Source organism: Mytilus californianus, unplaced genomic scaffold (genome assembly GCF_021869535.1).
Source record: "Mytilus californianus isolate M0D057914Y unplaced genomic scaffold, xbMytCali1.0.p SCAF_5, whole genome shotgun sequence".
Lineage (NCBI taxonomy): Eukaryota > Metazoa > Mollusca > Bivalvia > Mytilida > Mytilidae > Mytilus > Mytilus californianus.
The window spans coordinates 104,754,693-104,782,539 of NW_026262701.1; the positions used below are offsets into that span (position 1 = coordinate 104,754,693).

At 30.6% G+C, this 27,847-nt stretch overlaps 2 protein-coding genes across 2 annotated transcripts in view; one reads left to right on the forward strand and one right to left on the reverse strand.

The window, feature by feature from the left end:
• The window catches only part of LOC127700426 (ATP-dependent RNA helicase DDX1-like), a 270,402-nt gene that overhangs the window by 81,938 nt on the left and 160,617 nt on the right, over window positions 1–27,847 (reverse strand). The gene's annotated exons all lie outside the window — the stretch shown is intronic.
• Window positions 908–26,343, forward strand: LOC127700429 (C-C chemokine receptor type 3-like). The gene is made up of 2 exons (XM_052203888.1): window positions 908–1,186; window positions 24,646–26,343. The coding sequence occupies exon 2, from the start codon at window positions 24,970–24,972 to the stop codon at window positions 26,128–26,130; it is 1,161 nt and encodes a 386-aa protein (XP_052059848.1). The 5' UTR covers window positions 908–1,186; window positions 24,646–24,969; the 3' UTR covers window positions 26,131–26,343.

Here is a 27,847-nt window from a genome sequence, read left to right on the forward strand (position 1 = left end):
CGCCAACGTCATACCAATATACGACCACAAAATTTTTTTGCGGTCGTATAAAAATGAGCATACAATTAAAAATCTCATCAGGAAAAGCACTTTTCTTCAAAATTAGAGTAAAATACATGAACAAAAAACATCAAATAATGCGGGGGGCATAATGAAAAAATATCTCTCTACTAGTCTTATGTCTCTTTGACAAGGGTCCAAGGTCATCTTGGAAGGGAACATAAAGAAAAACCTTCCAATGGCCTTGAACAATTAGGTAAGATCATTGTACTGATTTTTCTCTCTCAGTGTGTTCTTTATGACACTGAAGGGTTGAAAATAATTTAAAATTCATTAGATAGCTATTAAGAAATATTATCATATTATCAAATGGCATAAATAACTGTTATAGCATTACAAAATCACTATATTTGCCATGGATACCTGAATATCATTCCTGTTAATCTGAACTTTATTATCGCTATTAACCTCTCAAACTTTATCACAAAATTAAACTGTAAGATCCTATTACCTGATACATACAAAATCATATGCAATTTATAGGCAATTTATAGGCATGGTTCTTTCCAACATTTCTCAATTACTTTTATATGCAGGACATCTAATCAACGGGAAAATTGCTCAAAATCACAAAGCTAGGAACTTTGATGCTGCCTTAGATCTATCAACTGAAATGTTTCATCATTTATGTAACTACTAGAGGTTTTTGTTATTCCAATAGCGACGACTTAGTAATAGCAGTAACAAAAGCTAAATCTATAATTCTTCACACCATCAAACTCATAAAAATTTGGCTTTTATGTGAATTGATTGATCTCCAGAGTTTTGTCCACTTAGAATTGTCGCAAATTTTTTCATTCTATTTCTTCAAAAGATTCATGTAAAATCATTGGGTGGTTTAAAATCACATGATGTAGTTACTTTTTTTTCTTAAATTTTTTGTTCGAGGGAAAATAGTTATAACTGCTATGAGAGAAATAAAAATATCTATATTCCATCATTATTGGAAAAAGAATCAGCACAGCAAGCTTTTGTTCTAACAGGGAATGGAAATTAAATTGATATAGTTTTAAACAGATAAGTGACAGCTATCTGTGGTTGATTTCCGCATTTACGAGCTGTATGAGCTATAGAATTTTCTTCATTGGATATACAACCACTTAAATCTATATGTTGTCTAATTAAGGTAAGGCTTTAGTATTTTATAATAAATATAAATTCATAATTATGATTCCTGCTTTTTTAATAAAAAAAATTTCAGCGTGAATTTGATAATTATAAAAAAATTTAAATATCTACCTTGTATAAAAATTTAATTAACAAGTCAAAAGTGTTTTTTTTTTTTTTATAATAAATGCTTAAGGTAATTTTACTAAAAAAATGAAGACAAATTTTCTACTGAATAAAGACTTATGTTGGGGGAAAAAGGAACGTAATATCTTTAATTTTAATAATACATATTTTATGTATTAGCTATAGCTATATCTAAAAAAAAAATTACAAAAAATAATTTGGTATATTTTTATTAATAGAGGTAATTAAAGCAAAGAATATGTATATCTGTGAAATTAACAAAAACTAAAATCTGGAAAAGAAATTTTAATTTTGATTTAAACCAGGCAAATTTGATAACCTTGTTTTTAAAGTTTTAAGGCTCAAATTCCTTTCCTGTTAAAACATTGAGTTAAAATAGTTTTAAGGCTCTATCCTTGCCTGCTAAACCATTGGCTTATTAAGTTTAAGGCTCTATCCTTGCCTGTTAAACCATTGGCTTTTAATGGTTTAAGGCTCAATCTTAGCCTCTGAAACCATTGGCTTTCAAAGTTTAAAACTAAATTAGCTGCTTAATGTAATGCATATATAATTTATGATTAATATTTTCCATTTTTATTTGGAATTTGATATTGCCTTCACTAAAAAAACAGTTCTTTTCTTCAACTTTAACAAAGAAAATTTGTAATAACATATTGCATTTACAATGTTTTGAACAAATCAAATTTAAATTGTAATTTGCTGAAAGATGAGAAACAATATTTTCTCGAACAGAAATGTGCAATAAATAGTTCATTTTATGTAAAAAGCTGCTTTGATGAAATATTTAAAGATTTTCAAGAAAAATAGCTGAAAAGAATGTTAGCAATATTTTTCATCAAAGAGCTAACATTTCCCTTTAGTGAGAAATAGATCAGTAAAAGTTCATTTCTTCTTTTCCCATCAATAATTCTGTAAAGTTCATATTTTCTTCTCAGATTTCTTGTTTTCAAATTAGAAAACAACATTAATACCAAAACAAAAACAGGAGAAAGAAAATTGCATAACACTCTAACATATAATTATTACTTATGCAAACCAAATCATCAAGCAGTCACTATATAGTATACATATTTATGTCCTTTGGCTGTTGTTTCGTTGACGTCTACCCAACGTCTCATTGTATTCATATATGTAGATTGCCAAAGACTATTACTTGTCGAAATATTAATCAAAGTGATTGAAATCACTGCTGGAAAGATTAGAAGAGTTGAGTGCATATTTTCAATTATCTTTTATTATTCAATTGGGGTATGGTCCATGTTTAGTCTTTCAATGAGGTTATAATGGGCACTAAATTAAAATTGATAGAATTTTTTAATTATTTTCCATAATGTAGTTTATATTATGCTATTTTTCAACAATATAGTAAAAAGTATGGGTCACAGAGCTTTTTTATAAGACACATATTGAGCAAATTGTCAGATTTGTATAGATTATTGATGGAAAAACGTATTTTGTGGATAGAATGAAAACTTTAAGACAAAATATGAGAAGATAATTCTCATAATGTGCTTTCAGAAAAAAAAAAATAGAAAAAAAAATGGGGTTACAGGACTTGTTTTCTTTCTACAAAACAAAATAAGTAAATTACCTAATCATTCCTTTATAAAAGAAAGGTTATCTGAGTTATCTCCCCTAATACACAAAGATGAAAAAAAATTGAATGATACAAAAAATGTATAGTATCTTTTAAAAACAGTTGTAATAATAAGATAAAAAGCATAAGTTTCTTCATTTAAATAAAAAGTATTACAAGTGAATTACATGTACATAACTTTCTCAAAATATGTATATTTTATTAAATATCTACACCCACTGTGCGTTATGCAATTTTACAATCCAAGATGGCAGAAAACTTCTGATCTACCTTCACGTCAGTGGGTCACTAAATTCAAATAACCATTTCTTTTAAATTGAAATTTAATATTTTATCAAATCATTTTTACAGTGTCAAATTAGAGTATACAATTTTTTGAACCAGTAAAAACTGTTGGGTCACTAAATTCAAATAATGATTTCTTTTAAATTAAAATTTAATATTTTATCAAATCATTTTTACAGTTTCAAATTAGAGTATACAATTTTTTGAACCAGTAGAAACTGTTAACTCAAAGACTCCTCTAAAATGAATTATCATTGTACTCAGTGTATTATTCAAACTAAGATCTTTGTCTCCAAAAATTATTATATGTATTTTTTTTTTTGTTCCAACAGATTTCATTTTTTATATTTTCTTTGTAAAAAAAACCTCCATCTTAACAATTACCCTTAAATCTTTTATTCTTGAGACATTATGCAATATTTTTATGTTGTGGAAATCAAAAGTTATAAGTAAAGACTTAAATCTATGTTTTTAAAAATCAAACATCTAATTAACATACTCTTACTGTCAAGAATTGTGTATTTAGTTGTGTATTGGTTGTGTACTAAAGTGTCTGCTAACAAAATAAAACTTGGGTACTTCACTACTTTCAAATTACAAAAATATTGGTTAAAACATGAATTATTTTCCCTGTAACATTTATGAAAAATTTATATAATTTGGGTATACAAAGATAAAATATTTAGGATGTGGAACCAACAGTATTTCTAAAGTATTAGCAATTAGTGAAATTAACATAAGAGATTTTTGAAAATCTTTGTTAAACTCAAGATTTGCTCAAGCTGAACTCTCAAAAATCTGTTTTACTTAAAAAAAATTATTTCAACACTCAGGTAGCATTTTTCAAAATCCCAGATTTGCTTATTTCCCTAAGTGGCATTCCTCCTACTTGTCCCATCTTACAGAACCTTCCCTATTGTATTAATTGATAATTTGTTCCCATTATTTATTCCCATCCTGAATATGCCTGAAATAATTGCCACTGGACATTAAGCAAGCAACAATCAATCAATCAAATCTATCAAATTGCTTCTGTAACAATATAAAATGAATTTACTTGTAAGAAAATTGGTTAACAAATGAAATTCTTTTGGTGAAATCTACTCTATAAAGAAGGTGAGAAAATAAATCAAGTATTTTTTATTACTTTTTTCTTGTAACTAACACATCTTCAAGCAATTACTGATATGATTTTCTCATTAAAATTATTTTGAATAATTAAAGCTACACAACAAATTCGTTAGCTACAATTAACCTATTCTCGTAAAAGTTTTAAGCTTCTATCAAGTAAATATTGCAAGCCATTCTCTTATAAACATTTAAATCAATCATATAAGCATGAAACATGCCATAGCTAACTGATCGTGAAAAAGGCAACAAAAAATAAATGGAAAGCATGATAATTAATGGATCTTGTTAGACATAAACAGATGGATAGTTAAGATTCTCCAACACATCAATTACATGTGAAGATTTTAATTAAGTAGTTTGTAATTCGTTTTAAGTCTAGGGGACAAACGCTTATTGTCAACATACTGTAAGTTCGTTATTAATCAACGATTGATTTTATACAATGTGACAAAGTTAAGTGATAATTCTAGTTAGAACATCCATCAAAACATGTTGTTTTTTTAATTAACTGCAGTCAATGCACGATATCTATTTTGATAATCATAATTCTGTTGTACGTCAAACTAATATTGACATCATTTTTTTTAAACTGAAATCTGTAAAACAATTATAGACTACTGATTTAACATTTAACTCTACAATTTATAATTTGCCTACATGGTCTTGAAGTTAGTACCCTACCACTACTTCTACCATAAAAGATTTTAAAATTGGTATTTTCTGCTCTCTGCCAAGCACCTTGCAATACAGAGTTAAAATAAAGAATATTTGGCTCAGAGTCAGAACAATTTGTTAGGGTAGGGTTATATATCTTACTGCGGACTGTTACCTTGTAAACTAGCATGATAAAAATCAGACTCCAGCCTGTCAGACTAAAACATAGCAGGTATATTCGTATTTCATTAACATGTTATTGTCAAGAATATGCATGTTATATTTGCCACTGAATGTTAAGTTGAGTCAATCAATCTAGTTTACCCACTGTTACCATCGTAGGTTACTTGTGTTGCATATGATATTTATTAGCAAACTAAAATTTCAGCTATGAGGTTATATATTTTTCATATCATGCAAACTTCTATGTCATTTGGTCTCTGGTGGAGAGATATCTCATTGGCAATCATTACCACATCTTCTTATTTTCATATCATAAGGATTCTACTTACTTTGTGAAAATTGACATTTGATTTTATTCTTGAAATATTTTTGTTTCATGTTTTTAATATATAATGTGAATATCACTCATGTCTACTTTTGACCTTAGTATTCCCGAAGAAGTAAAAAAAAATAAACATTTGTACTGAAAATAGTATCCTCCACTTTTAATCGTACATGTCTCCATCATACATTTAACAGTACATGTTTTGTACTTTTACAATAGTACATGTTTTACAATATTAATAGTGCATATCTTACACTTTTACCTATTGAAAATACATGTTTTATACTTTAATGGTACATGTTTCACACTTCCAAAGATATAAGTTTTACAACATGTATATAAAACAATCAATATTTAGATAAAGGCATTACTCTCCCTGATGTAGACATATCTTTGTCTATTATAGTTGCTATTTTTATTTCAATAGTTTAGGAATGCATTATTAAAAATCAATCAATAATTTAGGTAATGGTACTATACTTCCAATTGTATACCTTCAGGTTTAATAATTATCCTCTCTTTGTAAGATCTTCTTATTAATAAAATATGTATTTTTTTATGCATCCAAAAAGGTGTTTTTTTCCACCCATCTAATCTTATTTTGAGCCTTTTAATATCACGTTGATAGTATAAGGATACTAAAGTTTCTCCAATATTTATCACATTAGCTTCAGAAAGAAGTTCCATATAAAATGTCAAATCATTCTTTAATACATGTAGAAGCTGAGTAATATATTACCTTACGACCTTCAGTGGATATAATAAAAATTCAAAATATAAATTGTTTAACAAGCTGCTACAAAGATCTTACAGTCGCTAACAGTGAAGAACAACTCAACATTATCAAGTTCCAGAACATATCAAATCTCTTCTTTATACTGAAGCAGAGTAATGTGTAACAAAGTAATTAACAGACTGACGGACAGACCAACAAGGTGATAGTGATATACTACCAACTCTGCAAGTGGGGTAAAATAAAAAGCCCCATCCATTTGAAACTAATGTTCAGTGGCTGTAGCTGACAATTAAATTACTGATCGGTTATTTCCTTCAAAATTATTGCTGTAAATTTCAATCATATGCAGCCAAAATTCACACTAGATCATTAAAATTAATAGCCAAATCCATCTACGGTCAACTTAGACAAAGCCAGAATCAATCTATTTCTTCTGAGTAATACTTCATTTAATATCCTTCCAGTTTTGTAATACTTAAAACTGAATTGAACAGTTGAAAGAAAACTGGTAAACATATGAAAGGCTTCTGCTTTAAACAACATATTACATCTTCTTATTTCATATTAATAACAAGAAAGATATATAGACATTGACATATGTGTACTTTTACTTTTGTTTTCAGCCTAAGTTTTCTTATCACAAAAATTGAATACTGTAAAATCAGAAATTATTGCGAGGTTCTTATTAATGTGAATAGTGCGACTGGGTTAGTATCGCAATAATTAGAACTCGCATTCTGATATCTGATCTATGCATCTGTATGCAGAATTTCCTTAAATCGCAATAATTAATCTCGCATTATTGTCCATTCTTCATAAATCACAATAATAAATGCAAGCAATCATTTCTGAATTTACAGTAAAATCAATAATACAACTGAATTAGCTACATAAGAAAGGGCTGATTGGTATATAACAAGATACTAGCAACAGAAAAACATTTTTTTTTAAATCTAGGTGATAAATAGTTTGACATATTGTATGGACGCCTATCTATTCTTGAAATACTATTTTGACCTCTAAATTGTCTTTGCTTTTTTTGTTTAGTTGGATTGCTCTCTCATTGGTGTATACACAGAATCTCCTTTTTAAGTAAGTTTGCTTCTTGCCTTAAATTGCTTCAGTATATGATAATAATGGATTTATCAAATAATTTAAACTTTTCATACATTAACCATTTACAAGCTATTTTTCCTCAAGAGTGACAACTCAAAATTATCTATTTCAGGTAAAAATATTGTGCAATCAAACAATTGTTTTACTACATTAAAAACTATCAATACCATCTACAAAAAATATGTCCATTTCAATATAAGGCAAACATAACAAAGATCAAACAAGTCTGTGGCTTGTTATACCCTAATTAAATCAGTTAAGTATAATTTGACATACTTTTTCAATTAAGAATTTTACTTTGTAGTTAATATTAACTCTGATAAAAGTCACAATCCATATTTTTTCTTGTATCAAAATCAATAATCTAAACAAACTCTTAAATATTACCGCAAATAGAGAGGTTTCTATGTGAACTCTGCAAAAATGTCATTTTTTTCCTGGAGTTAAATTTTATTTAAATTCATGTTTGTTTTTTTTTTATTATTCACCCTTGCATTGTGTTTTTATTACCAATCAATTTCATTTGCAATTGACCTAAAAGTTTTCATGTTGTGTATGTTTATCTGCTATGACACTAGCTGTTTTATTTTTTTTTTTGGGGGGGAGTGGGGGTCTAAATGCTTACCATATCTGAAATATGCAAAGCAGGATAGACACCTGAGAGGGAAACATCACATTTTAAGATGATACATGTATAATAATGACTTTAAAAGAAAGTTATTGAAAGAAGATATATTGTGACTTCCAACCGAAGGAATATAGAAGTAAAAACAAAAGTTGAAAATGACAATACCAATAAACTTTGTTCAGTGGCATATTATATTTGCCTTATGACGAAATCTGTGCCAAGTAAGAATCCAGGTCCATCCCTATTCTGTCCATAAAATGTCTTAGAAATATGAATTTGGACAATTACTTGCATTATGCTCAAAGACTGCACAGACATTGAATATTTTATTCCACAATTGATCTGTACTTTTGCAATTATATAAAATGTCAAACCGTCTTGGTTTTCCTAAAGGCCATGACTTGAGATTCTAATCTTACAAATCTTTAACTGCAAAATATGCATTAATAAATTTTCAATCATTTTTTGAACTGAGTTTACTAGGACAGTTTCTAAATCCCATTTTATGGATTTGGTATCTAACAACTGTGTTTTCAACTTAAAGTCAGTCTTGTAAAGGTCATAATTAAGAGTTACTTACTAGGAGACAATTTTAGACAAGTACAAACATCAAATGATATAAATGATAATATTTTGTTTATACTTGTATTATTAAATTCAAACTTCCTAAAATCAGAAAACAAAAATTAAGTGTGAAAGTTTGATTTAAAATTAAAATTAGATGTGTCAAGAGGACAGGAATGGTCCCATTAACTCCCATTAAGAAGACATGTAGAATATTTTTACCCCATGTCAGATTTGCTCTAAATGCTTTTATTTTATATAGTTTCAGAGATATAAGCCAAACTGCATTTTACCACCATGTTCTATTTTTAGCCATGGCGGCCATCTTGGTCGATGGGCAGGGTCATCGGATACATTCTTTAAACTAGATACCCTAAGGATGATTTACACCAAGTTTGGTTTAATTTGTCCCAGTAGTTTCAGGAGAAGATTTTTGTAAAAGATTACAAAAATTTACGAAAAATTGTGAAAATTGACTTTATAGGGCAATAACTCCTTATGGGGTCAATTGACAATTTTGGTCATGTTTGACTTATTTGTAGATCTTACTTTGCTGAACGATTTTGCTGTTTACAGTTTATCTCTTTCTATTATAATATTCAAGATAATAACCAAAAACTGCAAAATTTCCTTAAAATTACCAATTCAGGGGCAGCAACCCAACAATGGGTTGTCTGATGCATCTGAAAATTTCAGGGCAGATAGATCTTGACCTGATGAACATTTATACCCCCATGTCAGATTTGCTCTAAATGCTTTAGTTTCAGAGATATAAGCCAAAAACTGCATTTTACCCCTATGTTCTATTTTTAGCTATGGCAGCCATCTTGGTTGATGGGCGGGGTCATCGGATACATTTTCTAAACTAAATACCCTAAGGATGATTTTGGCCCAGTAGTTTCAGAGGAGAAGTGTTATATCTGTATATTTATGTTATGTTTACTTTTATCTCCATAGGAGCTGGAGTTACACATTCCTGCGTCTGTCTTTAAACTAAAAGTTAACTGTCTGTTGGCAAAACTTGAAATGTTAATTTACAAGAAGATTTTTGTAAAAGTTAATGGATGACGATGGACGACGGAAGCCAAGTGATGAGAAAAGCTCACTTGGCCCTTTTGGGCCAGGTGAGCTAAAGAGAAGTTTCTATAATGAGTTATTTTGCAGCAAAAAAAGCCAATAAATTTCTGATTTAGAATTTACTATGAAAAGTTCAAAATGAAATATTTATATAATAAAATGTGAAATATTGCACAAGAGAAAAACATTTTGATTGTTATAGTATCATCTATTATACCTGTAAAACGTTTGTTATAATATTTCTGCCCACATGATATGAAATAATAATATCAATTTACAGTGAATTTGTGTGCAGAGTGCAACAAAAACTACAAAATAACCATCACCATCACTGAGTCATAATAATCACATCAATATCCATGCCCCCGTGGATGCCACGGTTGAATGTAATTCCGGAAAATGCCTGATTGATTTTAGACAACTACCAATAACCTGCGAATTAATAGTAGGTCTGCTGAATTTATTCATAAACGTTTACCATTTTTAAAGTCCAGAAATATCAAACAACTTCAGGAAATGAATGACATAACATGCGTCTATTCATCAAAACGTGAAACAAAAATCCATGTTATATCATACTGAGAGCAGGAGAAACCTTTTCAATATGGTATTCATAAATAGCAAAAAAAACTTAAGACATGGCTGGGGATGAAATTGTGTAGCATAACGAAAATTTTGATAGTTTGTTAAAAATTCATGACACACTAAAATGGAAATACTTGATTATGATGGAATCAGTCTGCAATATCACAGGAGTCAAAGTGGCTGGTAAATCATATAATAGAAACACCTAATAAAACCATGCAAAGCATAGAATAAATATAAAAGCATTAACTTTAAAATTGACTTAATAACAAAGTCTCCATGTGTCCTGCTGGAAAACTAATTTTGCATAAAATATCAATTATCGGTAGGCATCGATAAGTTCTGTGTTATCTTTTTTCCTAAAAGTGCCAAGTTGTCTGTTTCAGGTTAAAATATATTTTTTTTTGTTAAGTAATGTACCAACATTGATAACCTGTTTTTTTAAAGCTCTCCAAATATTTATACATCCCTCAGCTTTCAAATGTTTGGGTTGGAGCATATCTAATGACGGTAATCCAGAAACATGCTTCTGACACTCAAAATTTACATGGGCCGGTAGTGTTATTTTTATTTGAAAACAAATTTTATAGCATTTCTCAGAGTTTACTATTGTAATGAAATGTCAGTGCCTATAATATTAGTGCGGAAAAAAATAAAACAATATGTGTATTGTCCAAAATTGGATAAGACCCCTTCATTTATGTTATATATGGCAAAAGATATGGACTTGACATGTAGTTGAAAGAAAATAAGTTAACATGAGTACACGCTATGGTGTAAATGCAACTCAAACCATATCTGTATTTTACTGCAATAGCTGAAATTTTAATAACTTAAGTGACATATTTCTTTAATATCATTCCAGAATCCAACAAAATCTAATTTTGTCAGATAATAGTTTGTGAGTGCAGTATAATAATTCAAGTTCTAAGAAAATTACATTCAAATGTCTGTTGTTATTTTAAAGTACAAGTCCATCTATTTAATGTTAGTTTCATTGCAATGAATTTGTTTAAAACCTAACAGAAATCTGAACAAAAGGCTCCAGAAATCACATTAAATTTTTTGGTTCACCATTTAGTGTGGGAAAAGATGACATGTTTCAATAAAATGTAACCATATCATGAGAATCTGAATGCCTAGGGAAACGTGCAGTGTCAAATGTTATCTAATAAATACTAATGAAAACGAATGAAAAACATAAAATTTTGAATAAATGTGCATGCATCATCAGGAACTTAAATCCTTTTTAATGAAATGAAATGGGAAATGAAAATATTTCCAAATTAAAAGCTTCTCTAATGGGAATTGAACCAATGACACAGAAATTCATGGCTGATTCGGCAAGGTTTGCCTATACACTGGAACTTTTTACACGTTTGCAAATAAACCATGCATGCTTCCACCAATCAAATATTTACTTTTAACAGAACCATTACTGTTCAGGACACAAAGTCTTCAAATAAATAAATTTGCTGTGAGCACATGATATGCCATTCCTCCCCAAACTGAAAAGGAACCTTGACTGCTCTGTTTACTTACAAATATTTCAGATTAAATTTGATTGTAAGTTACATTGACTTGTAGGTATTCTTAATATTAAGATTTATTGTGAAAAAAAGCTACTTTTCTTCAAGGGATTTTAATTTTCATCAACCTTTACAGTATCCTAATATTTTAAAAACATTTCACTTTTGTCAACGTCAAATTTGTATTGACAGAATTATATGGATTGGAAAATTCAACAAAATTCTGTGAAATTCAAATTTGTTATGACAGATTTAAATGGATTGTAAAAATGTTGAAAAATCTTACAAAGTTCCACAACTATGAAATAAATAGTGAAAATTGTTTAAATCGAACTTAAATGCTTCCATTAACCCTAACATTCTGTTCATATAATTCAACCACAGGTCTACACAAAGTTATTGAGCTAATGGGAAATTCAGCATAGCACCAAGAAGTACAGCAATAATTATATTCATAATTGCTCTGTGCTATGATTGCCACTGAGACAGTTATTCTAATCATTTTAAAGAAACAAAATTTGTATTTCTGACCAGAAATCATTACCGGTAAGTCCTTATATGAACTATATCAAATATAGGAAAAGTTAAAATGTCAATTGACTTTACAGATTGTTGTTTGTCAAAATCGAAATTAAAAAAACAAAACTTTTTATAAGTGAGAATCTGGAAATTTGTTCATAATGGCCTAACTCAATTTCAATTATTCTTTTTTCGGCAAATACTTTTTTCCTCAATTTTATCTACCTATAAAACAATTTGTGTGACAAAAATGTCATGAATGTAATCTTGTATAAAGCATTATTCTAAAAGCTGATCTGAAATCAATTGTTTTTGATAAGAACTGCAATGGAAGTGTGTTGGAAGTGGAAAATTACCGATACTAGATACTGAGATATCAATTAAGATTATAAAACTTGGAATGAATAATGACTGTTTATCATCTTATATCAGAAATTCAAAACTGCATGTTTTGTGTTAACTAGAAAATATATTGATGAAGATCAAAATGAACACATAATTCTACAATTCAGTTCAATGATCTTCTTATAAAGGTTCATTTATTCGTTCATCGATAATAGTTCCAATTGTAAAAAACAAATAAAATGTAATACTTGAATACAATGCAAAATTTTCAATTATTAATTTATGCAATACAAGATGATCTTAAAGTTTTCAATATTAACTCTATGAGAAAGTTTTAGTTTTTACTCATTAGAAAAAAAAGCAACTAAATTATTGGACAGTCACTGTGAAGCATAAAGAGAGATATATGAAATATAAACAGAGAATGTGTCCATGGGACGCAGTTGATGTCACCACTTGCATATAACGTTATAAAGGGGCATAACTCAAGAACGGTAAAAATGATGCCACCCAAATTCGAACTTCATCTGAGTTTGTGGTAATAAGCATTGTGTATAAGTTTCATAACATTTGGTTGAGGCAAACTAAATAAGAGAGCGGAAACTAATTTTGGGACGTACATACAAACAGACAGACAAGGGTAACACTTAATGCCCCTCCCACTGTGGCGGGGGCATAAAAATTCACCCCTGTGTTTGGTTGCGTTCATGTTGCTCAATCTTCAAGTTTTCCGTGAAGTGCTTTGTGATCTGTTGTTAATCTTTTTGTTATTTTTTTTGCATTGCATTGTGCTGTCTGTTTTTCTTTAACCTTTGTTTTTTTCTACTGCCGCCTTGTTACCTTCCCTCCTTTTTGTACAAAGGAGAGGGCATCCCAACTATTTTTTGACTTCTCATTTTGCATTTTCTTCTACTTATTATTAAATTAAGAGATATTAAGTTCTTAAGACTATATCCCAACTCTATATTTAGATACTGCATGAAACCTGTCATAGTAGACAACTGGATAATTAGAACTAATTTTGTTGTCAATTTATAAATTTTCAAACAAAATCTAATACATGTTTATAATTTCTTTTCAAAAGACTTTCATATTTTGCAATCATTGGCTTTTCTTTGTTATTTTTGCAAGTACCAGCATTTATCCTGACATAAAAAGCTATGGAGCAATATAATCGTTGCAATTACACAATATCCTTACTTCATTTCCTGCTAATATGGTCAAAATGAAAATCTAGTTTCCACATCTTCAACACTGACGTATTGCTGGTGTTATTACAGTAATGATAAAATCCATCTAATAACAAGTTATAGGATTCAAATGCATATCTAACTAGAGTTAGAACTTTGATTAAATTAAGCAAGACACACTAATCAGTTTATATTTGAAAGTAGGCAAAAAACAATCACTTCATCTGCTTTTCACAGACACTTTATGTTGTTTTTATCGTAAATTAACTTGAGTTTATGCATTGTGGCAATTGCTGCAATTAGAAATCCTGATCAAAAACTCTAAAATCTAAAGTTTGGTTTCTGCATAAAATCAGCTGGTGTGCTGCTGCAGTGTTATCTTATAAATAATAAGAAAATTATGGTTGTTAACAAAACACTTGCTAACTTCAGAGAAAACATGATTGTGATAACCTCATTTAGCTGGATTATTATAATCCATATTAGTACACCATCCTCACACCATGCCACAGTAATTTGTGAAAAAAAACTTTTTGTCACTTGTTGAAAACATCAAGTGAAATTACAGTAATTTCAAGTCATGTGTGATTGTTAGCGTATTTTCATGAAAAAAACTATTTCCTTTCATCAAGAAGAAGTTTTAAATATTTGTAAATGATAAAGTTGGGTTTGTCATTAAAAAAAAAAACATTTACCAAATAACAATTCTACCTCCCTGAAGACTGTTTTAACTTTATATGAGAAAAAGGAAACATAAGTTAGTCAATAAAGTTGATTGTCAGGTCATCATTAATGATGGGCAACCATCAAAGCCATATGGTAGGTAATCTGTCTACTGTTTAAGTTACAATGTTGATCGGCAGGTAATCATTAATGATGGGCAACCATCAAAGCCATATGGTAGGTAATCTGTCTACTGTTTAAGATACAATGTTGATCGGCAGGTCATCATTAAATGATGGGCGACCATCAAAGCCATATGGTAGGTAATCTGTCTACTGTTTAAGATAGAACGTTGATCGTCAGTTCATCATTAATGATGGGCAACCATCAAAGCCATATGGTAAAACAGTGGCCCACAATTAAGAATCTTAATACAGGATTAGATGCAGCATATCAAAGAACCCCATTAATTCAATTTTTGAAAAATTAAAGTTTAATTTTGGACCTCAATGTGGACCAATTTGAAAAATTGGGCCCAAAATCCAAATCTATATATATGGTTAGATTCAGCATGTTAAAGAACCCCAAAAATTCATGACTTTAAAGAATGGGAAGACGACTACATTGCCAAAACATTATAAGGCCGCAAATTTTTGTGGTTGTATAAAAATGAATTTAAAAGCAACTTGGGAAGATACGAAATCAGAATACACATTTTTAAATTCTTTTCCCCATGTCATTGACAATGTCTTCTTTTGTCATTTCATCTGTAATCAACTACTGAAAATGTATCCCACAACATAAAACATTATTAGCTGACATGGTTACATAAATAAAGTTTGAAAAATAGATTTTTAATAGAGTTTCTTCTTTTTTCATTTTATAAATTGATTATCAGTTCTAAAATCTCGGGGAATCAAATAACCTGATTAACTACTTGAAAATAAATGTCTATCATTTGCAAGACAAGATTTATTCAATCAAGATAGAAAAAATCTGACTATCCAGGGAGTATTAATGAAAAATTTAAACCATGGTATTAGGCCATGAAAAAAATCAAATTATAAAGAGAAGAAGATAAGTATGATTGCCAATTAGACAATTAATATTTTTCCCCAATATTGTTTACTTTCAATTACCATTTCATTACATCGTTAGTGTTGGATAATCAGTTGAAATTACCAACCGATTATCTATTACTATCGGTTGACTGCAACCAACCGACTATCAGTTATAATCGCATAATTATACCATGCTTTTTTTTTAATATGAAATCATGCATTCAGCCACATTGTACATGTCTAATGCATATATTCCATATCATTGCAGAGTTTTATATGTTCATTTTTGATCTTTTGTTTTCTTATAATATTTTATTTAGCAGTTAAAACAGTGAATCAATTAGAATCCAGATTCAGATTAAACATATTTTGTCTTATAATTACAACATTTATTACCAACGATGACACTAAAATTTCTAAATTTCAATGGTATCAATCACATTATAATTTCAAATTCATAGCTGTATCAAAATTTTGAAATGATTCTCATTCAAAAAAAGATATATAAAGTTTTTAACTTTAAGCAATTCAAAATTAATCAATAAATAAAACAATGCATTTGCATTGAAATATATACATTTAACTAAGGGGATCCAATCAATGTCTGTTAATTCGTAAGGTATGCGTTTTTTCACTTTTGTGATCATTATTCTTCTGTCAGCTGTGTCAATCGGCATCTGTACTTATAATCGTAAGAATACGGAATTCTTTCATAGTTGGTCTGTATCCGAATCGTGATTCATATATATTTCAATGGCGGACAAACCGGGAAAATTTACAAAAATAAACGATGTTTGACAAGCAATTTGGAAAGGAATATGATGTTTTTAACGCAACAAATGTATGAAACATTAATAAAAGGCAATTTGCACCACGTTCTAATGTAGCAACAAATTTATCTTAAATCGAATGATTTGATGTACGCTCTCGAGTTACAAGTACCGGAATTGAAAGAAAGAATTTCATGAAAAGTTATTTATTTTAAATAACATAGATCAATCTGTAAAGTCAATGATTTTACCACGTTTATAAAGAAAGAAATTGCTTATGTCTTTGATTATAGGATGTTTGACATTGTTATTATCATCTACTGATATTTTTCGTTACAATTTGTTTGACTGTGCATGAAAATGCAAACCGGAAACGGACTGGAAGTTGATATACTAAAAATCCAGAAACTATAACGACAATCGATTGAACAAAATCCCAATCGATTATCGACATTGCCAAGCCCAACCAGCTGATTTCCGACTTATTCCGATCATCGGAACAACACTAATAAAAAGCATCGTTTTTAAACTTTTTTTCTGTAGTTAAATTAAACAAGACTTTTTCATTAAAGATGACTTAACTACATTGAATTTGGGGATTTTTTTTTATATAAAATACAACACAGCCATCCAGAAGAAACTAAGACCATTGAGTAGTTGCTGAGAAACCAAAATCAATTTTTTGGCCTTTAACCAAGGAATCTGATTTTTTTTTATTAAAATCCCAAACTGTGCAAATAATAATTGAAGACTTATATGACTGTATTGTCATAACTATAAATTAACTGTTTACAAAACTTTGAATTTTTTCGAAATACTAAGGATTTTCTACCCCAGGAATAGAATATTTTAGCTGTACTTGGCAAAACTTTTTAGGAATTTTGGGTCCTCGATGCTCTTCAACTTTGAACTTTAATTGGCCTTTTTAACTGATGAGTCTTTTGTAGAGGAAAGACAGGTCTGGCGTACAAAATGTCAAACCTGGTATCTATGATGAGTTTTTTTGATGACAGAAGACTACAGTAACGTACACAAAAATAAAGAATTTGACACTATTTTAGTCAAATGATTACTCTACAAATACAAGAATAACAGACTGATTACATACTGTTTAAAATAAATTCAAGTAAATCATGACTCTGTTTTGCAATTTTCCATTTATAAAGGGGCACAACTCTAGAACAGTTAGAGTGACGCTACCAAAATTCAATCATGATCTGTGTTTTGTGGTAATAAGCATTGTGTATAAGTTTCATAACATTTGGTTGAGGCAAACTGAAGTTAGAGAACGGAAACTAAAAATTTTGCAATTTTTCCATTTATAAAAGGGCATAACTCTAGAACGGTTAAAGTGATGCCACCAAAATTCTAACTTGATCTGTTTTATGGTAATAAGCATTGTGTATAAGTTTCATAACATTTGGTTGAGGCAAACTCAAGTTAGAGAACGGAAACCAATTTTGGGACGTACGGACGTACGTATGTATGTACGTACAGACGGACAAGGGTAAAACTTAATGCCCCTTCGCTATGACGGGGGCATAAAAACATTCCAAATGCACTCTGGTGTTTGAAAACAAAATGTTTAAAGGATTCTAAAATCCAGTAGATGAGGATTAATAATACATCAATGATACAGCAACTCAATAACACAAACAAATTCAAAAACAAGATATCTGAACACTTAAAAGAGTTTTAAGGCAATATAAATAAAAGTTTCATTCCAAACTTATTTTCAAGCCAATTTGAAACACTTTTTTGAGGTTGTAAATGAAAATTATGCCCTTTACATTTTCTAGGTGAATGAATTTTCATCCCCTCTTTTTGTACTGGAAACATGTGGGAAAGGCAGTATAATTGGATTGGTAGAAAAATGATACATCTTGTAAGTGCATTTTGTATACATTCCAACCAAGGCTTTAGACCTGCCTCCAGATTTTATTCCCTTTTTGTTTCATTTAAACTAGAAGTCCTGAATTCTGTTGATTCAGAGATATTCTAAATGTGTAAAAATAAAAACATCATCCTTATTATTCTAAATCAGACAAGGATTGGCTTAAAACTGCTCTAATATATCTAAAAAGAGTTAATGATGGATGGCAACTTATCAATCAAAGCCCATTAACAAGAATTATCTCCCCTTCATCAGGAAGACATAATGTTCAATATAGAGTTGAGGAATGAAATCTCCCAGGAACTTATATACAAGTAAATCTTTTAATATCCTATATGTTGTCAGCTTGTTACGCAATCCTGCTTCTCTGCAATAAAATATTCATGCATATAAAAGCATTTTATGTAAAAATATCAACGATTAACAAATGTCAACTACAACATGGGATTATCTTCAAACTTAAGATATCTACAAATGAAAATAAATCAATCAAATTATACTAAACATTTCTGACATTTAAGGACTTAAACAGTAACATCTATTTATGATACCAGAAGCGGTAAAATTCTTTGAACTCCTACTTCCTGACATAACAGCAGTGTGAAGATGTTACTACTTATTTATCAGTTCAGTGCTAAATGAAATATACACTTCGACTTCCTAAGAAAGTACATGAGTACTCTAAAAAATATCACTATACAATGTTTATCTTAGACAAATGAATGATGCATTGATTTGAAATAAATTGGCTCATTAGGCATGGTGAATCTTACTAAAAAAAGACAATTACTACCTAGAGTGAGACCCTTAATGAATAAGACTTACAGGCTTTAGACAACAAACTTGATTACATGGACAGTAATTACATTATTTAAAGATGGTCAACATGTCCAAAACACCACAAAGAAAGGGACAACACTGAATGTTAATAAATATTAAAGAACCTTTAGAGAGATCTGCTCACATATCATATGGCCCATATCAACAGGAAAAGTTTACAGTGACCTGTTGGCATAGTTTATTCTCAGACTGATAACTTTAAGTTTGATTTATATCTGTTATGAAAATTTGTTGTACAGAAATCTACTTGTAGTAACTATGACCTTGACCTTAAATAAAGAGACTTCAAAATCAATAGGGATCTTCCTCATTTTATGTGACCCATATATCCAAGCAAGTTTGCAATCTTGTATACAGTTTTTGATTTAGCATCCCAAACCACTGTTATGAACAAATCATGTTCTATTTTTTGTAACTATGACCTTGACCTTAGACACCTCAAAATCATTAGGGAATCTTTCTATCATTATATGTCACTATATATTCAAATAAGGTTGCAATCTGGGTTGTGCAGATTGTTTCTTAAACAATGGAGATCAAATGGTCTATACTGGACATCTAAATATATGGAAATATAAAATTGAATAAAATGCTTCGCTGGGCGCAGCTTGATACGACCGCAGAGGTCGAACCCTGAACAGTTGGGGCAAGTATGGACACAACATTCAAGCTTGATACAGCTCTGAATTTGGATTGTGATTAAATATTTGACACAGCATAGGTTTCTGACACAGAGAGAAAGTGGTCTAAGAACTTCAATTTTTTTAATTTACCTATTATGGTCCAATGTCCAAAATCAAAATACATGGTTAGATTCAGCATATCAAAGAACCCCATATATTCAATTTTTGTTGAAATCAAACAAAGTTTAATTTTGGATCCCAACTTGGACAAACTTGAAAACTGGTCCCATAATCAAAAATCTAAACACATGTTTAGATTCAGCATATCAAAGAACCCCAAAAATTCAATTTTTGTTAAAATCAAACTAAGTTTAATTTTGGACCCTTTGGACCTTAATGTAGACCAATTAAAAAAACTGGACCCAAAATTAAAAATCTAAATACACGGTTAGATTTGGCATATCAAAGAACCCCAATAATTCAATTTTTGATGAAATCAAACAAAGTTTAATTTTGGACCCTTTTGACCTCAATATGAACCAATTTGATAGTGGGGTCCACAAATAAAAAATCTAAATACATGGTTAGATTCAGCATATCAAAGAACCCCATATATTCAATTTTTGTTGAAATCAAACAAAGTTTAATTTTGGACCCCAATTTGGACCAACTTGAAAACTGGGCCAAAAATCGAAATCTAAATACATGTTTAGATTCAGCATATCAAAGAACCCCATATATTCAATTTTTGTTAAAATCAAACAAAGTTTAATTTTGGACCCTTTGGACCTTAATGTAGACCAATTTGAAAACTGGACCCAAAATTAAAAATCTAAATACACGGTTAGATTCGGCATAACAAATAAATAAATGTGGTCAAAGATTTTACAAATCTAATGCAACATACTGGTCTTCCTTTATAAATATGCATTTCTTTAAACATAATTTAAAAGCAGTGTAAGGGAAGTAACCAAAACGTTGTATTTGGATTACCTCCCTTACACTGTTTTAAATTATCTTAATTGTTCATTAACCATTACTTTATACATAATTTAAAAGCAGTGTAAGGGAGATAATTTCAATGATGTATTTGATTTATCTCCCTTACACTGCTTTAAATTATGTTTTGTACTAAAGTATTTGTCCATTAATGAGGACAATCTTGTTTTTCCCCCTTTTTTGCCCCTAATTCTTAAACGGTTTGAGCAATAACCCCCCAAAGCAAATCCTAACCATCCCTTTGTGGTATGGAAACTTGTAGTATAATTTCAGAGAGATCCATACACTAACACACAAGTTATGTCTGGAAGTTACAAAAATGCTTATTTTTGGCCCCTAATTCCTTAACTGTTGGTACCATAACCCCCAAAATCAATCCCCACCTTCCTTTTGTGGTATTGAACCTTATGGTAAAATTTCATAGAGATCCATTCACTTAAACTAAAGTAAGAGTGCGAAATCTAATGCGTCTTCGGATGACGACAACGACGACGCCAACGTCATACCAATATACGACCACAAAAAATTTTTTGCGGTCGTATAAAAATGGGAAAAAATCTTTAAAAAACTTCATAATTGAAGGTGCACAGCATCAATAGCAGAATTTCTGAAGTTCTTAAGATCTGGGTTAAGAACAAAACTTTTTACCATCAATTGAAATTTTGCTGAAAAATCACTAAGTTCAAAAGTCGAGAAAAATGGAAAAAAATCATTTAAACAGTTTTATAATTGCAGGTGCACAACTTCAATACATGTGTAATCCTTCTGTGAAGTTTCAAATTACACAAAATGAGTGTGTCTCTTATAAATATCGATGAAAAATCACCAAGTAGTTCCCAAGTTCAGAAAAGTTACGGAAACATTTCCTCAAACAATTCAATAATAGTAGGTGTTCAACTTCAACATGTGTGCAATCTTTCTTATAAGTTTAAAGGATATGGGTTCAAACTGTAGGAGGAGTTCATTACACAAAACTAGTACCAACTTTTGTGAAAGAGAGGCAAAAGATACAAAAGGGATATTCAAACTCATAAGTAGAAAATAAACTGACAATGCCATGGCTACAAAAGGAAAAAGACCAACAGACAAACAACAGTACACAAAACACAACTTAGAAAACTAAAGACTGAGCAACACGAACCCCACCAAAAACTGGGGGTGATAATTTAGCAATTTCCTATAAAATGACAACCAGTAAGTTCCCAAGTCAAATGGGAGAGGATTCCTCAAACAATTCCATAATTTCAACATGTGGGCAATGTTTCTGTATAGGTTCAGGGATATGGGATGAAGGGGCAATGATTCTGTTTAGGTTCAGGGATATGGGATGAAGGGGCAATGTTTCTGTTTAGGTTCAGGGATATGGGATGAAGGGGCAATGTTTCTGTGTAGATTCAGGGATATGGGATGAAGGGGCAATGTTTCTGTGTAGGTTCAGGGATATGGGATGAAGGGGCAATGTTTCTGTTTAGGTTCAGGGATATGGGATGAAGGGGCAATGTTTCTGTGTAGGTTCAGGGCAATGTTTCTGTGTAGGTTCAGGGCAATGTTTCTGTGTAGGTTCAGGGATATGTGATGAAGGGGCAATGATTCTGTGGAGGTTCAGGGATATGGGATGAAGAGGCAATGTTTCTGTGTAGGTTCAGCGATATGGGATGAAGGGGAAATGTTTCTGTGTAGGTTCAGGGATATGGGATTAAAATTGTAGAAGGATTTGATTACAATAAACTTGTATTATCTTTAAGCTGAAAAATGAATTAGTTCTAAAGACTAGAAAATAGTGAAAAAAATCCTACTATGATTTCAGAATAGATAATAGTACCCATTTTTCGTTGAAACAAAGCCAAAAAATTGGAGATTGTACACAAAAGTTCAGTTCACTTTGTTTTAAAACTTGGTTAATCGGTATTGTAGCACTGACAGCACTGAAATTATAAGACGGATAGGGTTAACCAACTTTCACAACTATGTGTAGGATTGTTCTCACGGGTTTAGAGATGGATTAAAAAAAGACTTTCGAGATGTTTTGAAGAACTATCTCATAGTAAAGTATGCAGAAAATAATTCATTTAAGAATAATTTGAAGACAATGATTGATCACTTCTGTTTTCATTGACAAGAGTTCAACATACCACAGTATTCAATCTAATGCCATTCATGTAAGCCCAAGGTGAAGTTATTTATAAGTTAAATATGAAAATCTTTCAAGGCTGTTTAGGCAGAGTTTGAAATATAGTTCACGCCAAAACTATAGAGGCATACTTCTTTCATGATGAAAAATAACAAAAAATTCAAATATCTAAATTTCATGTCACCTTTTATACCTTTGAACAGGTAAATGGTATTTTTTTTGCCAACTAACAACAATTAACTGAAAAACTATCACCAGGATCACAAGTCACTGAAAAACTCTATCACCACAATCACAAGTCACTGAAAATCTCTATCATCACAATCACAAGTCACAGAAAAACTATATCACAACAATCACAAGTCACAGAAAAACTCCATCATCACAATCACAAGTCACTGAAAATCTCTATCGCCACAATCACAAGTCACCAAAAAACTCTATCACCACAATCACAAGTCACTGAAAAACTCTATCACCACAATCACAAGTCACAGAAAAACTCTATCACCACAATCACAAGTCACTGAAAATCTCTATCACCACAATCACAAGTCACTGAAAATCTCTATCACCACAATCACAAGTCACCAAAAAACTCTATCACCACAATCACAAGTCAAAGAAAAACTTTATCACCACAATCACAAGTCACTGAAAAACTCTATCACTACAATCACAAGTCACTGAAAAACTCTATCACCACGATCTCAAGTCACAGAAAAACTCTATCACCACAATCACAAGTCACAGAAAAACTCTTATCACCACAATCACAAGTCACAGAAAAACTCTTATCACCACAATCACAAGTCACAGAAAAACTCTATCACCACAATCACAAGTAACAGAAAAACTCTATCACCACAATCACAAGTCACAGAAAAACTCTTATCACCACAATCACAAGTCACAGAAAAACTCTTATCACCACAATCACAAGCCTTTTAGTAAAAAGTAATAACAAACATTCTGGCTAAGATAAATCAAAAATCAAAAAATTGAAACCAGGATATCTGAGATACTAAATCAACAGAACATTTACAAAAAAAAAAATTAAAAATCACAAAATTTCTAAACTCTATGATGGATTAAAAGAGGTTATGTGGCACAAAACCATCTACTTGAAAGTCACCAACTGAAAGCCTGTTGCATAATATTTAATGCAGAAACTAATGTACAACAAAAGCACTACATTTTGCAGTTATTTGATTGTTTCATATAAAGTGTTATTTCATTGGTAAGTGTCATGGAAACCAAAGAGTTTATTTATAATCTGTTTGATGACATATCAAGTATTAATTCCTACACAGTTATAATAGTTCTGTAAGTGATCAGATGATGAAATGTTTTAATCTGAACACAATTTTAGTCCACAATATTAAGAGATAATTGTGGAACTTTCACTCACAAATGTAACATAACAATTTGAGAGTTATAGTCTATAGAGTTTTCAGTCAATAAACCCCTTCAAAATAACCATAATCACAACAATAAAGAAATATTTATGACCTAACATACTCGTCAGTTATTTTACAGACATCTTTATTACGTTCATTTATTGTTAAGAATTATTTGCAATAAAATATGGAACAAAGCTGAAAAAGACCGAATTATATGCAACACTTAAAATTTGTGAGTTTCTTTCCTCTGAATCATGTTTAAAGAATTGATATTAAAGGACTAATTGAAAACAAAAAAAGATTAAAATCACACTTGAAGTACATTACATTGACATAATGATAATAGTGAAATTTCCTGATTTAGACCCTATCTTGTCAATCAAATCGTTCTTAACCAAATTACTGTTGAATGTTTGCTTCAAATAATTCACTTTTTAAACATTGAATTTCAATTTTGTTGACTTCCTTTACTCCTTTTTACAGGTTTTCCCAGCAACTTGGAAGATTTTACAGGGAAATAATTGAGTATTAAAACATCTACAGGAATCAGCATTGGGACAGAATTAACTCCATGGGATTGAGAACTTGTTACGTCACTGGTTAATTAAGCATTACAGACCGCTGGATTTCATACAGCTGACTATTAGAACGGATATAAGCCTGTTCCAACCCTGTCATGCCTTCACAGTATCTGTACAAGAGAAATCAACTTTATTGAAAGCAGAATCAAATAACGATAATAATAACTCACACAATTTAAGATAATAATAGAAGAATTGACAAATTTACAACATGTGTCATTAACTGATGTCATTAAACATCATCTACGGAAATATGACCAATGTTACTAACACTAGCTTACATAATATGACTGAATTACCGAACAACGGGAGCCTGGTGTTAATTGGGATATCTAATGATTATGAACTGGTGTCAGAGGACATGCCTTCAGCACATGAACTAGAAATAGTTTTAACCACCTGGGTGCCTCCAATCCTTATTATTCTGGGATCTATTGGTAATATATTGACTTTACTTATAATGCGGAGGCCGCCGTTCTGTCATTACGCAATTAGTTTTTACATTACCGCCTATGCCGTTTCAAGTCTGCTGGCAATCTACCTGTTTTTAGGTTCAGAATGGATAGCATTTTTGGCCCATGCTAAGACTATTGACGATCAGACAGACTGGTTGTGTCGCTTGTGGCAGTTCATCAGCCGAGCTATTACATATTCAAGCATATGGTTTGTAGTTGCGATGACAATTGATCGGTATATCATTATCTGGCAGGCTAAACATGTATCAAGTATGTGTACACTGTTCATGGCCAAGTTTGTGGCGGTGATAATAATGGTTGGCCTGGTAGTAATAAGCATTCATGCCATGTGGCTCCATGAACTAATGATGGGTAAATGTTACTTCTTTCACAATGAAGATCTACATGCTATTATATGGCCTTGGGTATCAGCTAGTTTCTACTCGTACATCCCATTAACACTTATATTTATATTTGATGTGTCAATCTTGACGGGACTGTGCCTAAAACGTCCAACAAAAGGACGACATCATGAACAGCTACCTATGGTCCTGACTTACACAACCCTTGGATTATCAATGATGTATTTTGTTTTTGTAATTCCTCCCACCGTGATAAACGTTGTCGTGAGAACATATCCGCCATCTTGGTTAGAAGATTACAAATTCATGACACAACTGAAGAAAGCTAGTATAATTGGCCATTATATGGCTTGGGTTAATACAGTTACTGTATTTTATGTCTGCCTTTTCTTTTCAAGAACATTTCGTCTGGAGTTGGTAGCTTTCCATCGTGATTTAATAGAGAAATTTCGCTCATATTGGTGTATACAACAAAGGAGAAGGATATACGAGCTTCATGTCGGATCAAATAGTAGTGCCGCTACCCAAGTTGAAACTGTTGATATGTGCACAGAAACCACACCTCTATAAATTATATCTATATATATAAATATATTTAGCTGTTGAGACTCAAAACTTTATGTATAACAAATGGAAATAGTGAGAATGACAAAAAACATAGATTTTTGGAAACCATAGTTTACCTTTAAATATCATGCAAAATATTATCTGGACTTGCTCTTATCTATATTGTTTGTCAAAATATTGATATCTATTAAAAAACAAAAGTTTTCTATTTAAATCCTGAGAAATCTAAATATTTTTTTAATAAAAAATAAGTTGCAGGTAATATCTGCATGTTGTTTTTTCACATTTATCATGGGTACCAGATATTATTAGTGATTTGTCCCATATTGATGAAGAAACCCTTTCAACAGGTATGTCCCCTTTCAAGAGAAAATTTAATAACGTAGTCTTTCCCTATGTCAAATTGGTATAACCAACAGGAAAACTTACCATTTCTCTGCTAATGTGAAAACCACCTACAATATCACTACAAGTGATGAGACATAGGGTTGAAGTACTGTAAATTCAGAAATTAATGAGTGCATTTATTATTGCGATTTTTCTAGAATGGACAAAAATGCGAGATTAATTATTGCGATATCATGAAAATCTGCATACAGATATATGTAGCAGACATCAGAATGCAAGTTCTTATTACTGCGATAGTCACTCAGTCGCATTATTCGCATAAATAAAAACCTAGCAATAATTTCTGAATTTACAGTACATAACTCAAGTAAGTCAGTAAAATCTTCAATAATGAGCCATATTACTCACTTCCATTATAAGACCCTGTCAGCCTCTTGCACTAACAGACATGGTATTGGAACTACAAATGCATAATCAAAATGGTGGTATCATTTTTGAGTAAGAAGAACCATAAAACGTTTTTTAATCCTCCAAAGAAATGCAGTACATGAATGTAGGGTTACCAGAGATTGTCAATGCTTGCTTCAGTCATGGTGTTTGCTTGTTTTACATAGAACAGCTGGTTCTTTTTAAATAAGCATATCCATATATATATAAATGCCTTAGAGAATGTAACTTTAACACGCTAATGAGTGTTATATAATACTAATGAGTGTTATATAATACTCATTATAGCGTGTTAAAGTTACATTCTTAGGCATTTATATAATTTCATTTAGTAACTGCATCAGTTTATTTTTAAACTGATCCACGCCTAGATAGATTGAATGTTGATTGTTGCTTTATAATTTTTATATATGGATATTGTAAAAGGTACTATTTGATATTTAAAGATATTTGCTTGACTTATCGCTAAAAGACTTCAAATTATTTCTAATTTTGGTATACATGTCAATGAAGTTGCCCAGTATGAAATGGTCAAGAATTACCTAAACTCACTAAAAACATGAAGTAAAGAATGGCTCTCCTTAAAAACACAAATATAAGATTGGAATCCAGTTTATTATTAATGGACAAAATCACTATATGACGTCTACAATTCCAATAAATCCTATGATATAAGAGACATCAAGTCTTTCAAAAGATTACTGCCATAAATCTTTTGGACTTTTTTTTTGTGTGTCCTGTATCTAGAAAGCTGTCACATTTAACAAATATTCTTGTTCTTTTCACCAGTAATGTTTGATTTATACAATTTATTAATGGCTATATAAACATGAAACTGGTAAATGTCTTCCGATTACGCTAACCATCAATCTTGGTAATGGTGATCGTGATTTCAGTATTGCATGTAGATGAGGTATTAACCATG